At 32.2% G+C, this 18,847-nt stretch overlaps 1 protein-coding gene across 1 annotated transcript; it reads right to left on the reverse strand.

Annotated features, from left to right (window-relative positions):
• Positions 1 to 3,242: 3,242 nt before the first annotated feature.
• LOC132308509 (transcription factor MYB102-like) lies at positions 3,243 to 5,319 on the reverse strand. The gene is made up of 3 exons (XM_059806603.1): positions 5,184 to 5,319; positions 4,885 to 5,014; positions 3,243 to 4,376 (listed from the first exon to the last, which is right to left on the reverse strand). The coding sequence occupies exons 1-3, from the start codon at positions 5,317 to 5,319 to the stop codon at positions 3,560 to 3,562; spliced, it is 1,083 nt and encodes a 360-aa protein (XP_059662586.1). The 3' UTR covers positions 3,243 to 3,559.
• Positions 5,320 to 18,847: the final 13,528 nt, after the last annotated feature.

Here is an 18,847-nt window from a genome sequence, read left to right on the forward strand (position 1 = left end):
TAGATTGCTCAATCTTATCTTAGTTTTGAGTTTCTTCATAAAAAAAATACTGAAAAATAAATATAAAAAAATCATGGCTCAAATTTAAATGATTTTAAGAGTTTTTTCAATGGGATCCCATAAATTTGGGAGATAGTGAGATGGTCCATCCCAATCGTAAAAAGTGGGCTCGAAAATTAGGCTCAGGGAATGAATAGTGGTTTTTAAAGAGTAGGCTCGTAAATGAGGGCCGTGATTTTTTTTTTTTTTTTTTTTTTAACCGTCCAAAATTTTAAACAAGGCAAGGTCTTGAGGGTGTGCTTTGCGAGACGGAAACCCAAAAACTGCTTTTTGGGCTTTATTTGGCTGAGGCAAATAATGTCTAAACGGTTTTATTGGCTAAAAAAATTGAATTTCAAATTTTGATTTTATTTATTTTCCCTCCAGTTGATTGAAATAAGACCTTTAGGTACTGTTTGGCCAACAATGACTTTATTGGCCAAAAACAAAATTAAATATAAAAAAATTAAAATATTATTATTTTTGGAGAGCAAGGTACGATTGTGATACCTGTGATACCTTCTCTAACCAATATTTGAAAATTTCAAAATAGATGCAACTCTTGAAATTGTTAATGTAACTTTTCAAAAATAATGACATGACAAATTTTAACAACTCATAGGCAAGAGTTCTTACTTTTTATAAGCACGTGAAAATTGAGTTGGTAATAGGGATGACAACGGGGCGGGTTTGGAGCGGATTTCTCTAAATCCCGCCCCGCCCCTTTTAATTTTTGTCAAGTCCATGCCCGTCCCAAGACCCGCGACGGGTTGGATTTTCATATCCAGCCCCGCCTCGTTAGGAAATACTGTGCCCCCGTGCCCGCCCCACTAACAAATTTTTTTCCCCCACTTTTTGGAACTTAAACTCCTGCTATTTAAATGTGCAAAGCCTAGGAATGACACAACATAAATAAAATTATGTATCCTAACAAAAATAAAAAAAAATAACATGCACATAACATAATTCAGAGAACATAATAAACAAAAATAAAAATTTAATACAACCAAATTACAAGAAGTTCTAAGCTCCAACTTCCACCATAACCAAAACAAAAGCAAATTTAATATCAAGTTTACACCCCAAATTAGGATGGTAAGAGATGAGTAATTGGATAAGCTGCTAAAATACCTTATATATATATATATATATATATATATATATATATATATATATATATATTAAATATAGTTATATGCGGGGCGGGGCGGGGCGGGGCCCCTAGGATATGTATATTGAACCCTTACCCGCCCCATGACCCTCGACGGGTACAAAATTTATATCCATGTCCGCCCCAACGGTATAACAAGTGTTCCCATATCCGTTATTAACAGGTCGGGACGGGGCGGGGCCCCGGCGGGGCGGTAAAAATTGACATCCCTAGTTGGTAAGATGTCTTTGCCAAATTGTACTCACCATCGAATTGATTATGTTCCCTTGTTTTTCTTTTTTTTAAAAAATAAACGAAAAAATTACTTAGAGGGAGACGAAATCACAAATTCACAACTCACAAGCATATATGTGGGATTTACAATTAAAAAAAAAAATTATTAAAAATTGACAAGAATAAAAAGCAAATATATTAGAGACCGAGGAAAAGCAACCTAATCAAATAAAATTGCCTAACATGATGGTAATATATTCCCAAATAAATTCCAGTAGAAATTGGAAATCTAAAATCGAAATTGTAAATTTAAAATCGACCAATGTAATTAAAACTTTTTGTATATAAAAAACAATGAGATGACTACAAATTAGGCGCATGAATGCCCCGTTCAATCCAAGCTGATTGGCTTCTAGGCTACAAAGTTAAAATGAGACTTAAAAGGCTCTTCAATATGAGTAGTACTTAGGTTCTCACTAATGAAGATTTATATTATCCTCGTTAGTAATGTGGATCAATAATAAATAAAAATATTATCTTTAATTACTATATTTAATTGATAGATAAATACTCACTTATCAATTCACAGAGATAATAATTTATTATTAATTAACATCACTAATTAGGACCTAGTCCCTTCAATATTACTGGTATAACATTTCAACTTGAATCCAAATGCATGCATGAATGTCACGTTCTAAAAGTCATGTGAGCCAAAGTCCAGCCCCGAAGTACTGCAAAGTATCCAGTATTGTTAGCCCACGTGTCATAGTTGGTGACATTAGCTTTTACGGGAGGGTTTGACCATATGCCAACACAATTATGAAGGTGAAAATGACGTGTTCGCCTAGAATTTCAATAAAGGAATTCTTTTTTAGTGGTCCCCACTTCCTTGCCAACAAAGGTTGACAGGTGTCCCTCAGACACTCATCGACAGCCAATTCAGAGGACCAAATGATCCGGGGCGCTCTTATGCAGTTAAGTGAGACTCGATTGGCCCGATGGGCTTGGAATCATTCGGCTCTGTAGTTTGACATTTCAGGATAATTATCATTTTTCAATTAAAAAAAAACATATGATAGTAATTCAAAAGTCTAACAAATTTGACTGTTTTAAGCCAACAATTCATACTGTCATGATAATTTAATCTCTTAGTCGCATGTATCAAATTTTCATACCAAATTTATTTTTTTAATCAATGTAACTGATAGATTCAATTACCTCGTCAATATTATACTCAATAATTAAAACCTCAAATTATCGTAATACGAGTGCTCAATTGTGATAACAGTTTATTTAAAAATAAGAAAGTTAAATATTTTAGTCCAAATTTGCATACCTGTGATAGAACTATCATATATTTTTTTGGTTATCATTTTATCATGTATATTCGTTTTTACACTTAAATATCAGCTCCATATATTATAGATTTATAAAGAAAAATAAAAGGATATAAGGTACCTAGTGTGGTGTGAACGTATGCGAGAGGCATGCATGCTTCAATGAAAATCACAATTCCCAACCGAATTGAATTTCAAAGCGCAAACAAGTTAAAGTCAACCCTGATTAGCTAATATTTTATAAAATATTGATAAGTTGGAGAAATTGTTGCAAAAATTATATATTATATTGGATAATGATTTAGAGTTTAAAGGACAAAAAATTTGTCTAATTTATGTGAGTAATGATTGACATCATGATTTCATTAATATGAAAAATGTTACGATGACATCAATTCTCCTCACATAAAATTAACGAGATGTGTACATTTGTTGAATTTCCTGTCATTATTCATATATATTACTGTGTATATTTAGTTGTCATGATAATAATTGCACTTATATATATATGCTGCTTATATATCTTGTGCCTACACACACATACGCAAATAACAGAACTAATTCTCCAAGTCACACGACTTGTCTAATTAATTAAGACATCATTTTAAACTCAGGACTGAATTGTGGATCCAACACAATTCACGGAAAAACAAAAAAAAAAAAGTTAAAATAATAAATCTGCATAGACTTCCATAAAATTGGATCATAAAAAAAGTTCCAAGCCAAACTAAAAATAAAATAAAAACTCTAATTTTGAATATGAATATCAACATGTTGCTCCACTGCCTAAGTACTTCTAATTTAACATAAATCCACCAGCAACCATGGTGTTTGTGATGTTGAATATGACGTCGCTGCCATAGCTGTCTCTCTCATCTTCGGGGCTGCCATATGTCACAGACGATGAGTTTAATGGAGTATGGGTAGATGAAGATGTAGGTGGAGGTCTTGAGCCAAAACCGAAGTGTTGCATATTATTATTATTCATATTCTCCAATTGAAATATTTGGTTTTGGGATAGATTAATTCCATTGAAGGATTGATCATTAGAGTTATTAAGATAGGTGGCATCCATTAACGCCGGAGCAATGCCCTGAGATAAATTTGAAGACTCTCCATTACTTTGATACAAATTTGGTAACGAACTGGGGCACTTAAAGTTGGTGGTGGTGGTGGTGGTGTTCGGAGAAGTACTTGTGCAAGCTTGAAACTCTTGATGAAGTGTGTTTTGGAGCTGGTTTTCTTGGAAGGATTGAAATTGGTTTTGAATTTGAGGAATATTGTGAAGTAAGCTACCTTGAAAATGTTGTGGAATAAGTTGTAGATTTTTGTATTGGGAAGATAAGAGAGTGGTTGCTAGATCTAGAAGGTTTGGATTATTGATCAATGCAGCTGCAGGTTGAATATTCTCAATCAAGGTTTGGGCATCTAGTGTAGAAAAGTTGTATGCAGAGGAGCTGAGAAATGAGGAGAGTTGATCAAGATCGAAGCGTGGACCGTGAGTCACCGGATCAATACCCATTCTCATAAGCTTCTTTCTTATATGGGTGTTCCAATAGTTCTTGATCTCATTATCTGTTCTCCCCGGTAAGCGAGCAGCGATCATAGACCACCTAATTAAGATGGATACAATTAGCAACCTTATTTTTAGAAGTCAACAAAGAAAAGTTAAAAAACAGTAAATTTAGTAGAAAAAAAAATATAATTGTTTTGACATAAATGAAATTGACTTTTAAGCCCAAGAAGTTGTCAAAGGTTGTAAATGAAGTATAGGGTACTTCTGTTTGGCTGTCACTCACAGTAAGTAATTTTTATCAATATGCCTGTGACCTAGCGGTATAAGATTCTTATTTTCTAAAAAGAGGTTAAAGGTTCGAACTTCAGTAGAGGCAGTACGTGTGAGTCCCAATTAGGAGAAAAAAAAAAAAGGTAACCTTAGTTAGGCCTATTTTTCGGATCAATAGTTTGACCTAATTGATCTTACTAAACACCTACTTTAATGCATTTAGTATTTGATCTGACTAATTACTTTGAAAATCATTTTTCATACTGTTTTTTAGCTTTGAGAAAACGAAAATCAATGAAGAGAAAAATATAATTGAGAATAAAACCGCAGCTTACTTGTTTCCCAAAATGCTATGCCAGTGTATTATGGTCTCTTCCTCTTCCAATGAAAATCTCCCTCTCTTGATGTCTGGTCTCAAGTAGTTTGTCCAGCGAAGTCTGCAGCTCTTTCCACACCTTTTAAGTCCTATATATTCAGATTAATATATAAATTAAGAAAAAATGAAATTAAACCAACTCTTTAAACTAGCTTTGAATTGAAACACATACATTGAAAATAAATTTAATCAATTCTACCAATAAATGAAAACACATTCAGTTGAAAAGAGTAACCAGAGAGATGAGTATCTATGTACCAGCATTCTTTGGAATGGTTCGCCATCTCCCGTGCCCATGTTTCTGAATGTAATCGATCAATATTTGATCTTCCTCTGCCGTCCATGGACCCTTCTTCACTTCTCCATTTTTATCACAGCAAGGTGTTCTTCCCATAGTAGTACTAGTTCGTGTGTGTGTACGTATAGAAGTAGTGAAGCACTAAAAGGGTGGAGAGACAAGGGTTGGAGCTTTCGAAATAAAAGTAATGCTATTTTTAGTTAAGTTTAGGAATTAAGCACATACCTATACATACATACATATGTATATATGCATGTATGTATATATATATATATATATATAGAAACCCACAAAAGAGAAGGACGGACGGACGGATTAGCAAAGAGAAGTCAAACGGATTCGGTACCGGCCTTTTTTAATCGACAGCCAGACGCAGACGTGTCTTCTCTGGCTATACTCACACACGGTTAAAAGGCGAAATCGCTGAAACAATTCAACCCAAATTAAATGAGACACGTGTTAGCCCACTTTTGCCAAACAAAGAGCATGGGGGTAATTATAGTAATTCAAGCACCGTGTATATGACGTGGCCTGTTTTGAGTGGGTATTTTTGGAGCTAATCACACGCTATCCTGTCCGGGTTGTCTGAAACCCTAAAGCAGTCAAAGCACACAAATTGTTTTCCCGCCGATAAGCAATCGCTTTCGGGACTTCCGTAATAGCGGTCGCCAGCATTATGTCGCCACTCGCCACGTCTGGTCATGCGTGGCTCCAAGCTGAGCTTGAGCCAATGTATTACATGGCTTGGTTTCCAAAGCCAATAGTATTACACCACATCTTTATATAACAATAACTTCTTCTTCCTTTTTTAAAATATGTTGCACTAAGATGTAAGTATATTGCAAGAACAATCTACATGCCAAATTAAGATACCACTAAATTACTGTTTTGGGAGACTTGTCAATACTTAGGGTTTTTGATTCGTTCGGGATTTGTCACAGTAGCCATAGGTGACTATTTTGCAGTGACATCTCTTTTTGGTTCTCTCGTGGAGAGATTTTGGACCGTTTGACATGTAATATGTTTTAGGATAATATCAAAACAATCATTTTGTTGCATAAGGCTTTTGGGTAGCAATCAAAATCATATTTGGTAAAGAAAATTTGTCTTGAAAAATTCAAAAATTTGCTTTAGTTCCTCAATTACATAACCAAAACACACAATATCACTAACTTGGTGATGGATTTGGACTAAAAAATCTGATATGTTATGAATTATTTCAAACCAATATCAATTGTCCCAAATTTGAAGACTAATATCAGAAAAACAATATTATAATATATTCCAAAAGTTGATGTTGTTGGTCTATAACTTTCTCACTTTAAAAAGTCATGCTTTGCATTCTTAAAAAAAAAAAATCTTAATATTTTAATCAATTAAGGATGCAATAAACTCATAAAATACGTGTGGACAAATTAAATAGTATTTTGAAAAATGTGTTTTCTGTTGGGGGAAAAAAAATTTGTATAGTTTATTAGGTAAATGTTAAATTATGTAATTAAGGTATGCCAATCATGGCACAAATATAAGAGTAGTCTCCTTATTGATTTTTTTGGAGCATGAACATGTATAACAAAATAAACCAAAAGTAAATATTATTTACCGTAAAGTCAGCATTGGAAGTGCTTTATACCATGTTAAACAAAGAAAAAATCTTTCAAGTGGCACTAAACGTGTCGATAAACGTAAAGAGTGTCCACTTGTTCTTGAAAATCATCTATCACCGTCCGTTTCTTTCAACTCGTATAAATATTGTCTACTCTATGCACTCTCTTTTTAGTAATCATAATTTTCTTTAAAATGCCTATGCAGTTACAAAGAGTCCACACATCATCATACATCTCTTCTCAAACGATTTGGAACTGTCATAATAGTAGATCATGATCATATCGCCACACAAGAAGATAAATCACCATTCTTTCTATTGATTTACTTTACTGGAAAAGTTTAAAAAGGGAGCTTGTCCCATATCCAGTGGGGGACACAGAGGGGGCTTGGGTGGGCTTGACCCCCCCTCAAAAAAAAAAAAAATTTTAGTATAATATGTTCAGTCTAATTTTTTTTTTTAAAAAAATTTAATAGTAGTATTAGCCCCCCTTTTAACCCATTCAAAAAAAATTTACTTATGAAATTGTGTAATTAAATTTATGTTCAATACTAGCCCTTTATTAACAATTCTTGAATTCACCCTTGCCCATATCGGATCTGAATGGGAAGTGTAATGGGTATAAATGGATTGGTAGTTCATTTCATCTAATAACTTAATCTTTTAGGTTGAATTGAGAAGCACTCAATCCATTACAGTTGGTCTCAGAACTAGATTCAATCTTTAATCCGGTGTCCCGCCAATCATTCGATTCGAATACATTCAAATGTGCCACCTCGAATAAATAAAGTGACCCGTTGTGAATTCGAGTGAGAAAGAATATTACGAAGTCACATTAGAATATATACATCTAGTCTAAAAAAAAAAATATTCCCGCATGGCTAGCTCCAACGAACGGCTCTAAGAAGTCTTGTATCAAAAGATGATCATTTCTTCCAAAAGGTGGGTAGACTCATTAATATCATTTCTTAACTTTAGTGATTTATCAAGTATTAATACATTTATCTATCTATCAATTGATGTGGATTATAGACTAAAGGTATAGCTGTGTATGACTTTTTTTCATTTTTCTTGAATGTTACCAACTTCTTCTGTCCCATGCATCTTTGTTTCCACCCAAATGACAGAATTGACAGCGTAATTTGAAATATTAACCCTTTTCCACCCATATAATTGTTTAATATATGTTCCAACTTTTGTTTCACGTTGTTAGTCCATTTTAATTACTTTGGGGCTGCTTGATATGACCTTTTTTATTCTAAAATTATTGAAAGTAAAAAACATATACTTCAAAATTTTATCTGATTGACAGTGTTCTCAACATTGTCGTATGAAAATTGATTTTGAAAAAGGCCTAATTTTAAAGAATTGCCTTTTATAATTTACTAAATAATTTCGGTTTCAAAAGTAGGCCGGACTTGATAGACGTGAATGGCTGCACTACTGTTGAGCTCGTTGCGGGCATCATAACTCCAACCAGATTGAAAGTTACGTTGGTTTGAAGTTTGAACTAATTTTTGTATACAGATTTGACTGGTCTTTTGTATTGTAGAACAGCTCCTAGTAATCAAAACAGCACATGCATGTTGTTGATCATTTACACACATGATGCTAGTCCACTCATAAAACTGTTAGAGCCAATTTATTCCACTACTATAGTGTGGCATGATGGAACGGGACTCAGGTCCGCCTCAAAGTTCTATTAATTATATCGTCGGTTTATGATGTTCTTCTTCCCTAGTCGCATCCAATAATCCAATCAAATTATGGGTCAAAATCTTAGTCAAAAGCTTTCTTGTCAAAAAAAGTTTGGGGAGATTTGAATCGATTTGCAGTGTCGAAACCTTGTTGCGTCATTGATATATATGTTCAATATCAATAAAGCTTGTACCATATTAATTTATTGAGACTAATTTCAGTAAGTAGAAAAGAATAATTTTATTATATGGTGTATTTTCATTGAGAAGTCGCACCAATAACATGATATACTCAACTTTATCAAATGTCTTTTGTTCTCTTCCGCCTGCTCACTTAAATAAATGTCTATTACCATGGGCGTTATATGAGGCTGTTTTTTAATCTATACTTGGTTAGACCATAACCAATACCAAATAAAATAAAAATTCTTTGAGAAATAACACAGTCCCAGTTTTAGAATGGATTTCGCTTTCACTATCCAATGGATGGGTAGCTGTTCGGCTTTCCCATGCTTTTGAAATTTTGAAAAAGTTAATCATTTCGCTTATTAGAAAGAAAGAAATCCATTAATTAGCAGACAAAGTTATTATAATCCAAGAAACAGCAAATCACTTCCATTTATATGTATAATTCAGTACAGGAAATTACATTACATTCAATCCGATGAATTAAGGAAGATGAAAGTTCATACGATAGCATTCTCAGTGTGTATATATATATATATATATATATATATATATATATATATATATATTTCATGCTAATCACAAAGGACTAAAGGAGGAAGAAAACGTAACCGTCCTTCTCACTTCTTAGCCATCTCAATTAATTAGGTATTGCATTAATTAAATAAACCAAACGTCCTTGATGACGTGCGTGAAAATGGTGGTTACAGTACTATATGTAAGCTTTGACAATATTGGTTTACCAAATATATATATATATATATATGTGTGTGTGTATATATTAATATAATACGCCATAATCTCAGCTAAATGTCTCCATATTTGATGCAATGGAGGTTTAGAGAATCCCTTCTTAATTAAGGTTTCGTGTTTAGACTTAAACATGCAGTCATTGAATACTCCTTACAAGTGACAATTCGGGTAATCGCTGGTCTAAACCTAGGATTGCTTGTTGTCTGGATCGAATTATCCTAATTATTCAATATTTCCTTGACATCTTCTTTAGATTGACTTCTCAAATTAATTTGTTAAGGATTCGAGATCTCTGCACATGTCCAAAAGCTAGCTAGGAATAGTCCTCCATATTTTCTGATCTTTTCATGAAGCTGCACATCAATGCAGCCATTATTAGTCTATTGAGAGATTATATCAGAAGATATAATTTTACAAGGAAATATTTCTAAATTTTTATACCAAATTATTATAGACTTATGTGTTGTTTAGTAATTAATGAGTCACTCAGCTGTAACATACTCAAACTTCTTAAAAAGAGATAAATGTTTTAAGCTTCAGTGAAAGCAGAACAAGTAATTGAAATTTTTTTTATTTACCAGGTAAAAAAAAAAAAAGGCACATTGATTAATTTTTAAACTTTAAATTAGTTGCGCGTATATACCATACTATAAGCCTCATCTCGATCAATATGTTGGTGCCAAGGAGACACCAATTTTTATGGCACTAATGATATAATTTTGTGAAAGACTGTCTACAATTTATACTTGTTTAGGCAATCACTTATCCGAATCTAAAAGTTGCTAGAGCTACCTAAATAAGTTGAATATGCTAAGTTGCTGACATATGCAAGTTTGGTGGGATATATATATAAACATATGGTAATCTTTTGTTGAGGTGTTCTGCAGATTCAACAAACATTGGATACGATGAAATTTTATATTATCTGCAAGGTATACTCAGTACTATTATTTATGTTAATTAAGCAAATAATTTATCACAAAATCATGTACGGAGTCCATAAATACAATATGAAGGAGACCAATATTTCTAAAGAAAATGCATTAAATGAACGCGTATAGGACTTCCTGAATATTCTTATTATAATTAATTTTAATATCCTATTATATAATATATATATATATATATATATATGTAAGAATTAAAGACGTAGTGGTATGTAAATGGGAGGCCGAGAGTTTAAAGGCCTATCTATATACTAATGCGTGTAATGTGGCAAGTTTATATATATATATATATATATAAATGTATCATCATCACAATAATAAGTATGCCCTGTTCAGAAAACTTAGTAGAAGAACAAGAAATAGTGTGTAGTGTGAGAAACAATCAAACTCATCCACCACGTTTGTCAACAAGCTTTGGTCAAATGTTAGTAATTAGAATATTTTGTCCATAGTCCACTGAGATATATGGTCCAGGTACGTTTCACGATGCTCAAAGATTATGACAACCTCTGTACCCAACCTCATGCAAATAAAATAATTTCCCTGTGAAAACTAAGAATTTGGCATTGTGTGATCCAAATCTATGGTCCTTTTTTATTGTACTATCCCTGCCCAATATAGCAATTGACCATCTGACTAACCCCAAATTACTTTGACCGCTTATCTTCCTAACCCATTACATTAAATTATAAGTACCGTTAGAACAACCACTTTGAATTTAAAATTAAAAGAAATAAATAAACGAATTATTATACTATGAATTCCACACAAAAGAAATTATCACTTTTTTTTTTTTTTTTTTTTTTGTCATTATTAATCAATCAAACACAATAAAATATTAACACTATCTTCCACTTTCCTTGTAACTAAAAAGAGGCCCAAAACAAACAAAAAAGAGGCCCAAAACAAACAAAGCTTACATATGGCACGAAACTCACTACCAAGCCCAGAGCAAAATGATGAAACAGCGGCATACCCAAATTTGGTATTTTTCCCAAACACAAAATGACTCCTTTTAATTAGCATAAAGCAAAAGTTGAATAACATTCTGGCAATGTGATTTGAAATGACTCTGATACAATGATATATTACTATCTTAGGTTTTACTAATATATTTTGAAAAATTATGGAGACTTATAACCAAATTACTGGTATAGCAATAATTATATGGGTTGACTATTCCACAATTGTGGTTAGACACATCACAGATTAGGCTGATGTGGCTACTTACAATATGTGGTTATTCCAGTTGCACATTATGCTGTTAACTCCGCTAACCATTTTTTATTATTTTTTTATATTTTTAATTTCTACTTACAATATGTGGTTATTCCAGTTGCACATTCTGCTGTTCACTCCCCTAACCATTTATTATTATTTTTTTATATTTTTAATTTTTTTTAAAACAAAAGTTTTAAAATATATATGTTTAAATGGTCGTTCGTGTTTTCTTCAACGGATATTTTTCCAATCAATCACCCAATCAGCTATATGCACGACTACATGAAGATCACGTCCATATTTATATATATCTCTCTCTTCTTTCTACGATCTCAGGCTATTGTTCATAAACTTGTAAAGTAGCATACACAGAATATAGAGATGTAGGTTAGAAAAAACTTAGGTGGGAATATATGTTTCAATATGGGTTAAGTGTAGAAAATAATGTTAAGGTAAGCTCACATTACTCACGTACAAAAAAAAATCCTTATAAAATTTTAATTTGGTACAAATAAGTTTATCTGACAAATTTAAATCATAAGTTGACTAAATGACCATTATTGAACCATTTTATAAAATATATAAAAATAAATAATTTTGTAAAATGATCAGAAATGACACTATTGGAGGACTCCACTCACGTGCAAAAAACACCCCTCAAGTTTTAATTTGGTGCAAATAGATCCCTTTAACAAATTTAAACCATAAGTTAACTAAATTACCCTTACCAAACTATTTTATAATATATATAAAAATAAATAGTTTTGTAAAATAATTGAAAATGACAATATTGGAGGTCGCCAGCAATTGACAAGTAAAGATAAAAATAAAAATATAAAAGAAGAGTAAAGATAAAAATAAAAAATAAAAAACGAAAAGAAAGTGCAAAACTAAAGAAAACAAATTTGTTTCAAACCTCAAAACCAGTGCACACTGATATTGTATTTTTTTTTCCTTTTTTTATTTTTATTTTTTAACATTGTTGGTACCAAAAAAAATAAAGAATTTTTTTTTTATAGTAGAAAACAGTAAATTGAAATTTTAAAAAATTTAAATCCTTATTCTACAAATTCTCAAAGTTTCAAATATATATATATATAAGGTAATGTGAACATAACACCTTTAATACTATGAGATTAGTAGCATATATACTTCCTTCGGCATTTTCAGAAGAGTAAAAGGGTAAAACGGATATTACAACACTAATTTATGTCAGATTTTTTTATTGAAGGGTATCTTTGCATAATGTGAAAAAGATTAAGAATATTTTTGCACACTTTTTAAAATTGGAAATTAAAAGACTACATAGAGTATACTTTAAGAATATTTTTTGTCCTTAGTCCTTTCAATATATATTAGGGTTAAGTGCAAAAAATTCCCCTAAATTGTGGAGAAACTTGCAACTAACTCCTTAAACTTCTAAAAATAAAAATAAAAATCCCTTGAACTATGCAAAAAAAAGTTTCAGATCACCTCATTCGGCTGAGGTCCGGTGAGAAATAACAGTTAAATTTGAATGAATTTTTTTAAAAAACAATACTGCCTTTAGAACTATGAAAGGACAAGAGTGCCCTTAATTTCCAACAATTAAGACCCAAATATCCCTTCCTTATAATGACCAACAAAGCCAAACATGGCTTTAACCAAATTTCCCCAAATCACGCAGTGACTGCGAGAATGTCGGCGAGCTCGTGAGGATGCCCAATAAGGCAGCAAAGAGGGCTTACGGCGAGCTCAAAACGGCGGGGAAGCAAGGATTTAACGGACTTCAAGCAGCAGGTCTAGAGGCGCCTTAACCATTTTGATCCACTGAAACCCCCTATTTTTCATTAAAATAGAACAATCGAAATGGAATCCTCTGGTCACTGGAGGCCTAGAATAGCGAAAATGGGGATCTCCACATCTATTTCAATTCTAAGTCGGCGAACTCTCCAAGCCATGACCGCCACTGGGCATCTACAGAGCAAATGGTCCACTCATACATATTGTATTACACACATACACACATACACGCCTTTCTCTTTCTAGATTTAATGGATCATAACGCAAACCCTAGCAATTCAATTACAGCAACTTCGATGGTGGCTCTTCTTCCAAATTGCTGGAATGTGTGATGGCCGTCAATTCAAGGGTTTCCAAAGCCAACTAAATAAAATAGAGAGATAAAAGAAAGCTTAAAGAGAGAGAGAAAGAAAAGATCAGAGAGAGAAAACAAAAGAAACGGTCGTCGGCGTCCATGGCAATTGGCAGAAGTAAAAGAACCACAAAGAGACAGAAAGGAGAGAGGAAGCACATCAATGAATTGTTGAACGCCGCCACGAGATTTTGCATCAACAAACGTTAGAACAGTCGATGTTCTCGATTTGGGTTTTGCCGAAACAAGCAATTGAGTCTCAATCTGAACCATCAAATTCGGCGTTCCGATGAAGAGTATGAGAGTGTCAGCGGAAAGGTTCTATTTGGGTTTCAAACCCTGTGTTTCATTCAAACCCTAAGCAGACGACATATATATACACACACATACACACAGAGATAGAGATAGTATATACACACACACACACAGAGATAGAGAAAGGGAGATAGAAAGATAAGGTGGGCAAGATTTTTAATTTTTTTTTTTTTTTTGTTTTAATTTAGGAGAAAGTCGTGAAGAAGAAGATGAATAATAGTATATTGATTATTGACAGAAGGGAAACGGGCTGGGTTTGGGTGTATTAGTTACTTGGTTAAGGTTGTGTCGGTCGTGTCGATATAAGATATAAAAAAAAGAGACGTGTCGCAATTTTACTGGTTGGTTAGATTTTGTTTGCGACGTCAATAAGTGAAATTCAGATTATCAGCGAATTGTGTCCTTTAATAGGAAGGGCATCTTCGTCTTTTTTCTTTTCCATTGGCTTGAGTGGGCAAATTGCAACAAATTAAAAATTTAAGAGAGTTTCTTGCAGTTCCAAGAGATAAGTTACAAAACCCCAATAATTTATGAGTCTTTTTTGCACTTAACCTTATATATTATGAATACACAGCTCTTCTTTTTGTACTAAGAATGTAACCTTTTCATAAACTTTAATAATGGAATTTAAAAGATATAAATCATACTATTTAGTATATTAAATACAATATTAATATTTAAATAGAATATCATATTAAATACTATTTATGTTTTTATTAAAAAATCAATAACACTCCTTTCATAGATTATTGACTTTGCATGTCTCAAAGTAATAATCATGGACCCTAGAAGAGGAAACGCTTTAACCATATACTTGTTCATGTGATGTGTTACATTCTAAGTGCTTTGATCGTTGATTTTGTCAAACCATGAAATGGTTCAAACATGCACTCCTTTAATTCCCTGCATGTGATGTGTCACTTTCACCTGCTCATTATTTATCTTCCACCAAAATTCTTGTAGAATGAGTTCACACCTTCTAATTTTTTAAAAGTTTAAAGCTAACACACACACACACACAAATATATATATATATATATATATATATATATAATAACATGAACCATGCTCAAAAATATAATTTTTCTTATAATAATATTTCTATCGGATTGAAATACTCAACCTTATATCATCTAAACTAATCCTCATTAATAAAATGAATTCAAACTTAATATAGAATGTTAGCAACTTCTGATTGACAGACTACGTTTGAAAATTTCAAAATTCGGGTGCCAGGTTGCCATCTCACAGTAACCAATTTTTTCTTGATAAGTACTACACTTTTCTTTTGACCAAGGCTGTGATGAAAGCGCTGTTATTGCGAGCCATTACTATTTGAAAAACTGTAAAGCGGTGCTAGAGAAATGGAACATTTTTATCGAAATAAACACTTAATCTTATGTGATTTTGTCCGCTTTAAATAATTTCATTACCTAATTCTTTGTCATCGATATTTTCTTTCTTAATTTTTCCTTTTTCTCTCTTCTTCTTCATTTCTCTCTCCTCCTCTCTGGGTTTGATTCTTCACTAATTCTTTTTATACATTCCCTCTCTTAATATACACATATCCAAAGTATTCTAGAAACAAAATCTAAAATTCTTTAATCTTGCTCCTTTTTCAAGATCACCTAGTTTTCTCTATTCATAAATCTTTCCAATCCCAGATGAAAAATATGCAGAAGATTTTTTTTTTTTTGAGTAAGTAAATATCCACAGAAGAGTTGCCTTTACAAAACACATTGTTTGATTTTTATGATACAAAATCTGAAGGAGAGAAACAACAGTTGTAACTTTTATTTTCTTTTACTTTTTTGTTCTTTTCTGATTTTGTGCTTCTGTATTTGCAAATCATTAAGAAATTTATTTATTTATTTATTTTATCTTCAATTTTGCGAAATCAAAAAGAGAGACAAAACCAAAATCAAAGATAAAATTGAATATAAAAGAAAAATCGAGAATGAGAGGAAGAGAGGAGAGAGAAGGGAAGAGGTAGGAGTTATATTTTTAAAAAATAATCTTTTATTTAGTTGTTTGGTTCGGTTCTCTTATCATTTTCTAAAAGTGTATTTTTTTGATGAAAAATAATATGTATTTTTGACTTAGACAACTAGGGCTGTTTATACTCATGACGAGCTTGAAAAGTTAAGCTGGAGTTTGGACTTGCCATGGTATTAAAGAGCTCGGGTTCGGTTCGACTTGTTTAAAAAATTAAATTAAACTTATATTTAAAATATGTTGAGACTCGTTTTCAAGCTTGCTAGACTCGTTTGATAAATCATTACATTTTTATTTTATACTTGTAAAAACTAAATAATTCCAATAAAAAACAAAAAACAAATGTTAAATGAACTATTGTTCATGAAGATATACAAGTCATATGTGAGCCTATATTCACAAATATAAACGAGTCTATACGAGCTCATGTTCACGAGTCTGTACGAACCGAGCCTAACACTATTCGGGATCAGCTTGTTTACTAAACGAGCCTAAAAATCAAGCTCGATCTCGATTTATTTACTTAACAAACGAGCACAAACCAAGTCCTAAACAAATCGAGCCCGAACTGTTTATAAACATCTCGATTCATTTGTAATACTAGACATAACATACTTTAAATCATAAAAATATTTTAAGTAGTCACCAAACATACGATTCAATTCAATTAAAACTCCTCAATTAAAAGTTCACTCAGAATGTTCTATAAAATATGATATAAAAACTTGAATATAGATTTTGATTGAACTAAACTACTACTGATGGTTATAATTTAATTACCCGTGAATAGGGGAAGATCGTTAAAGTAACGCGCTATCTCATAAGATTGAGATAGGCTCTACAAACTAAGATAAGGACTGCGACTAAGATAAGAGTTACAGATTACGATAAGAATTGCAGAATACGATAAGGATTAGGCCAACAGATTATGATAAGGATTAAGGACGACGTGGACACTACGTAACATCCTGACCCAAGTTCTATAAATAGGGAGGGCTAATCGACGTTTGGAGGTAGGCAAAAAACCATAACTCAATATCTCGATTTCTCCAGAGAGATTATCATTTACACTGACTTGTTCGTCGGAGCCTACTCCACCGGTAACACACCAGTGTTTGTAGGATCACTTTTTCTTCTCTTTATTCAGGAAGTCAGATCAGATCCGGGTTACGCAGAATCCATCTTCAACAACTACTATCATTTATAAATTTTAATAATTTATAGATTTTAAACATTTTTCATGAATTGTCTATTGATTGAAAGAGGTGGTCACTTCCTCACTCTGTCACCTAATAGAAGTCCCGTTCATAAAGTCGGTCACTTCCTAACACCGTCACCTGATAGAGGTGGTGACTTCCATTCAAGTCACTCTGTCAAAATAAATATGTTTCCATTCATTATATTTATTTTGAGTAGTGATATGAAACCGAATGATTATTCTCGAATTGTTATTGAGCCTTATGGGGCTAAGCCACGTCAAGTTTATTAAGACATTTTTAAAGTGTAAGAATTCCACGTCTTCTCTTGCTGCACGTAACTTGAGTGGGTCCTCCATCAATTATTATTCGTCTTCAACTTCATTGTTCTGAAGTCTGTTCAATCATTGACTTTGAACGAAAAATAAATAATGAAATGTAGAAAATATAAAGGAAATTGGAAAAAAATCCTGAAAGGTACTAGGATGGTTTCTTCAAGAACTTTAATTGATCAGAAAACACAAATATCAAATCAGCAAAGAGAATATTTAATAAAAGCAAAAAATATATATATATATATACACACACACACATATAAATATAGGTATGATTGTATCAATATCCATTTGAAAATGAATTTGTATTCTTACCAGCAAATTGGAACTTTTAGATACCACTAACGGGAACGTCTTCAATGTTGTAACGAGGGGCTTCTTATCAATTTGTTTAATCTTTTATTTGTTTCGATCTATCGATTTTGTCCATGAGTTATAATTTGGCATTTCTAGATTTGCCGCGATCAACGCTGAGCAAAACTTGTGAGTTTGATACAATTTATAAAAATTTAAGAACTCTCCATCAAATTCCCAAAGGCGTAAGTAAAGAACACTTTTTGAGACTAGGCACATGATCTGATTTAGCATCTGCAGTTTCTTGTTTGAATCTGATTTATGCAGGATGTGAGGTTGAAGATGAAACCTACCCAATTACTCAATACTCAAGTCACGTAAAGTGAGAGAAGATGTTGAATAGTTACCTCTCAAAGATTTTAATGAATCGTGGCTTGGCCACGTCAGGTTCGGTAAAAGATTAGAGATAATTATTCGGGTTTTCTATCATTATTCATTTATTTTTCAACACATTACATCCGAATGAAAAATAAATAAATATAATGTGTTAAAAATACATGTAATGGTGTAGAAACCTGAAATGGAAAAGATTTAGATTGAAGTAGAAGGAAGGAAAATAAATGGAAAAGATTTAAAATTTTTGTATGTTTGTTTAGCATGAAGAGGAAAATGTTCACAAAATTAAGATTCTCGAAAGTTGTCAATTTTTCTCAAATAATTCCCGCATAAAATGCTAGAAAAATTTATTTTTGGCAAAGAATTTATACGATTATATTTTAAATTCCTATTATACCATATTTCAACTAGTTGTTTATACTGTAATTATAATGATTTCAAAATGGAAACCACTTTGTTATATAGCATGTGTAAAATTATACTTGCTATTATAATTTAAACAAACTTCTAGTGGAACAATTCTAATCCTATTTTATTTCATCAAAGTTG

Source organism: Cornus florida, unplaced genomic scaffold, assembly GCF_030987335.1.
Source record: "Cornus florida cultivar Cherokee Brave unplaced genomic scaffold, ASM3098733v1 CherokeeBrave_3.0.0_Hap2_Chr05, whole genome shotgun sequence".
Lineage (NCBI taxonomy): Eukaryota > Viridiplantae > Streptophyta > Magnoliopsida > Cornales > Cornaceae > Cornus > Cornus florida.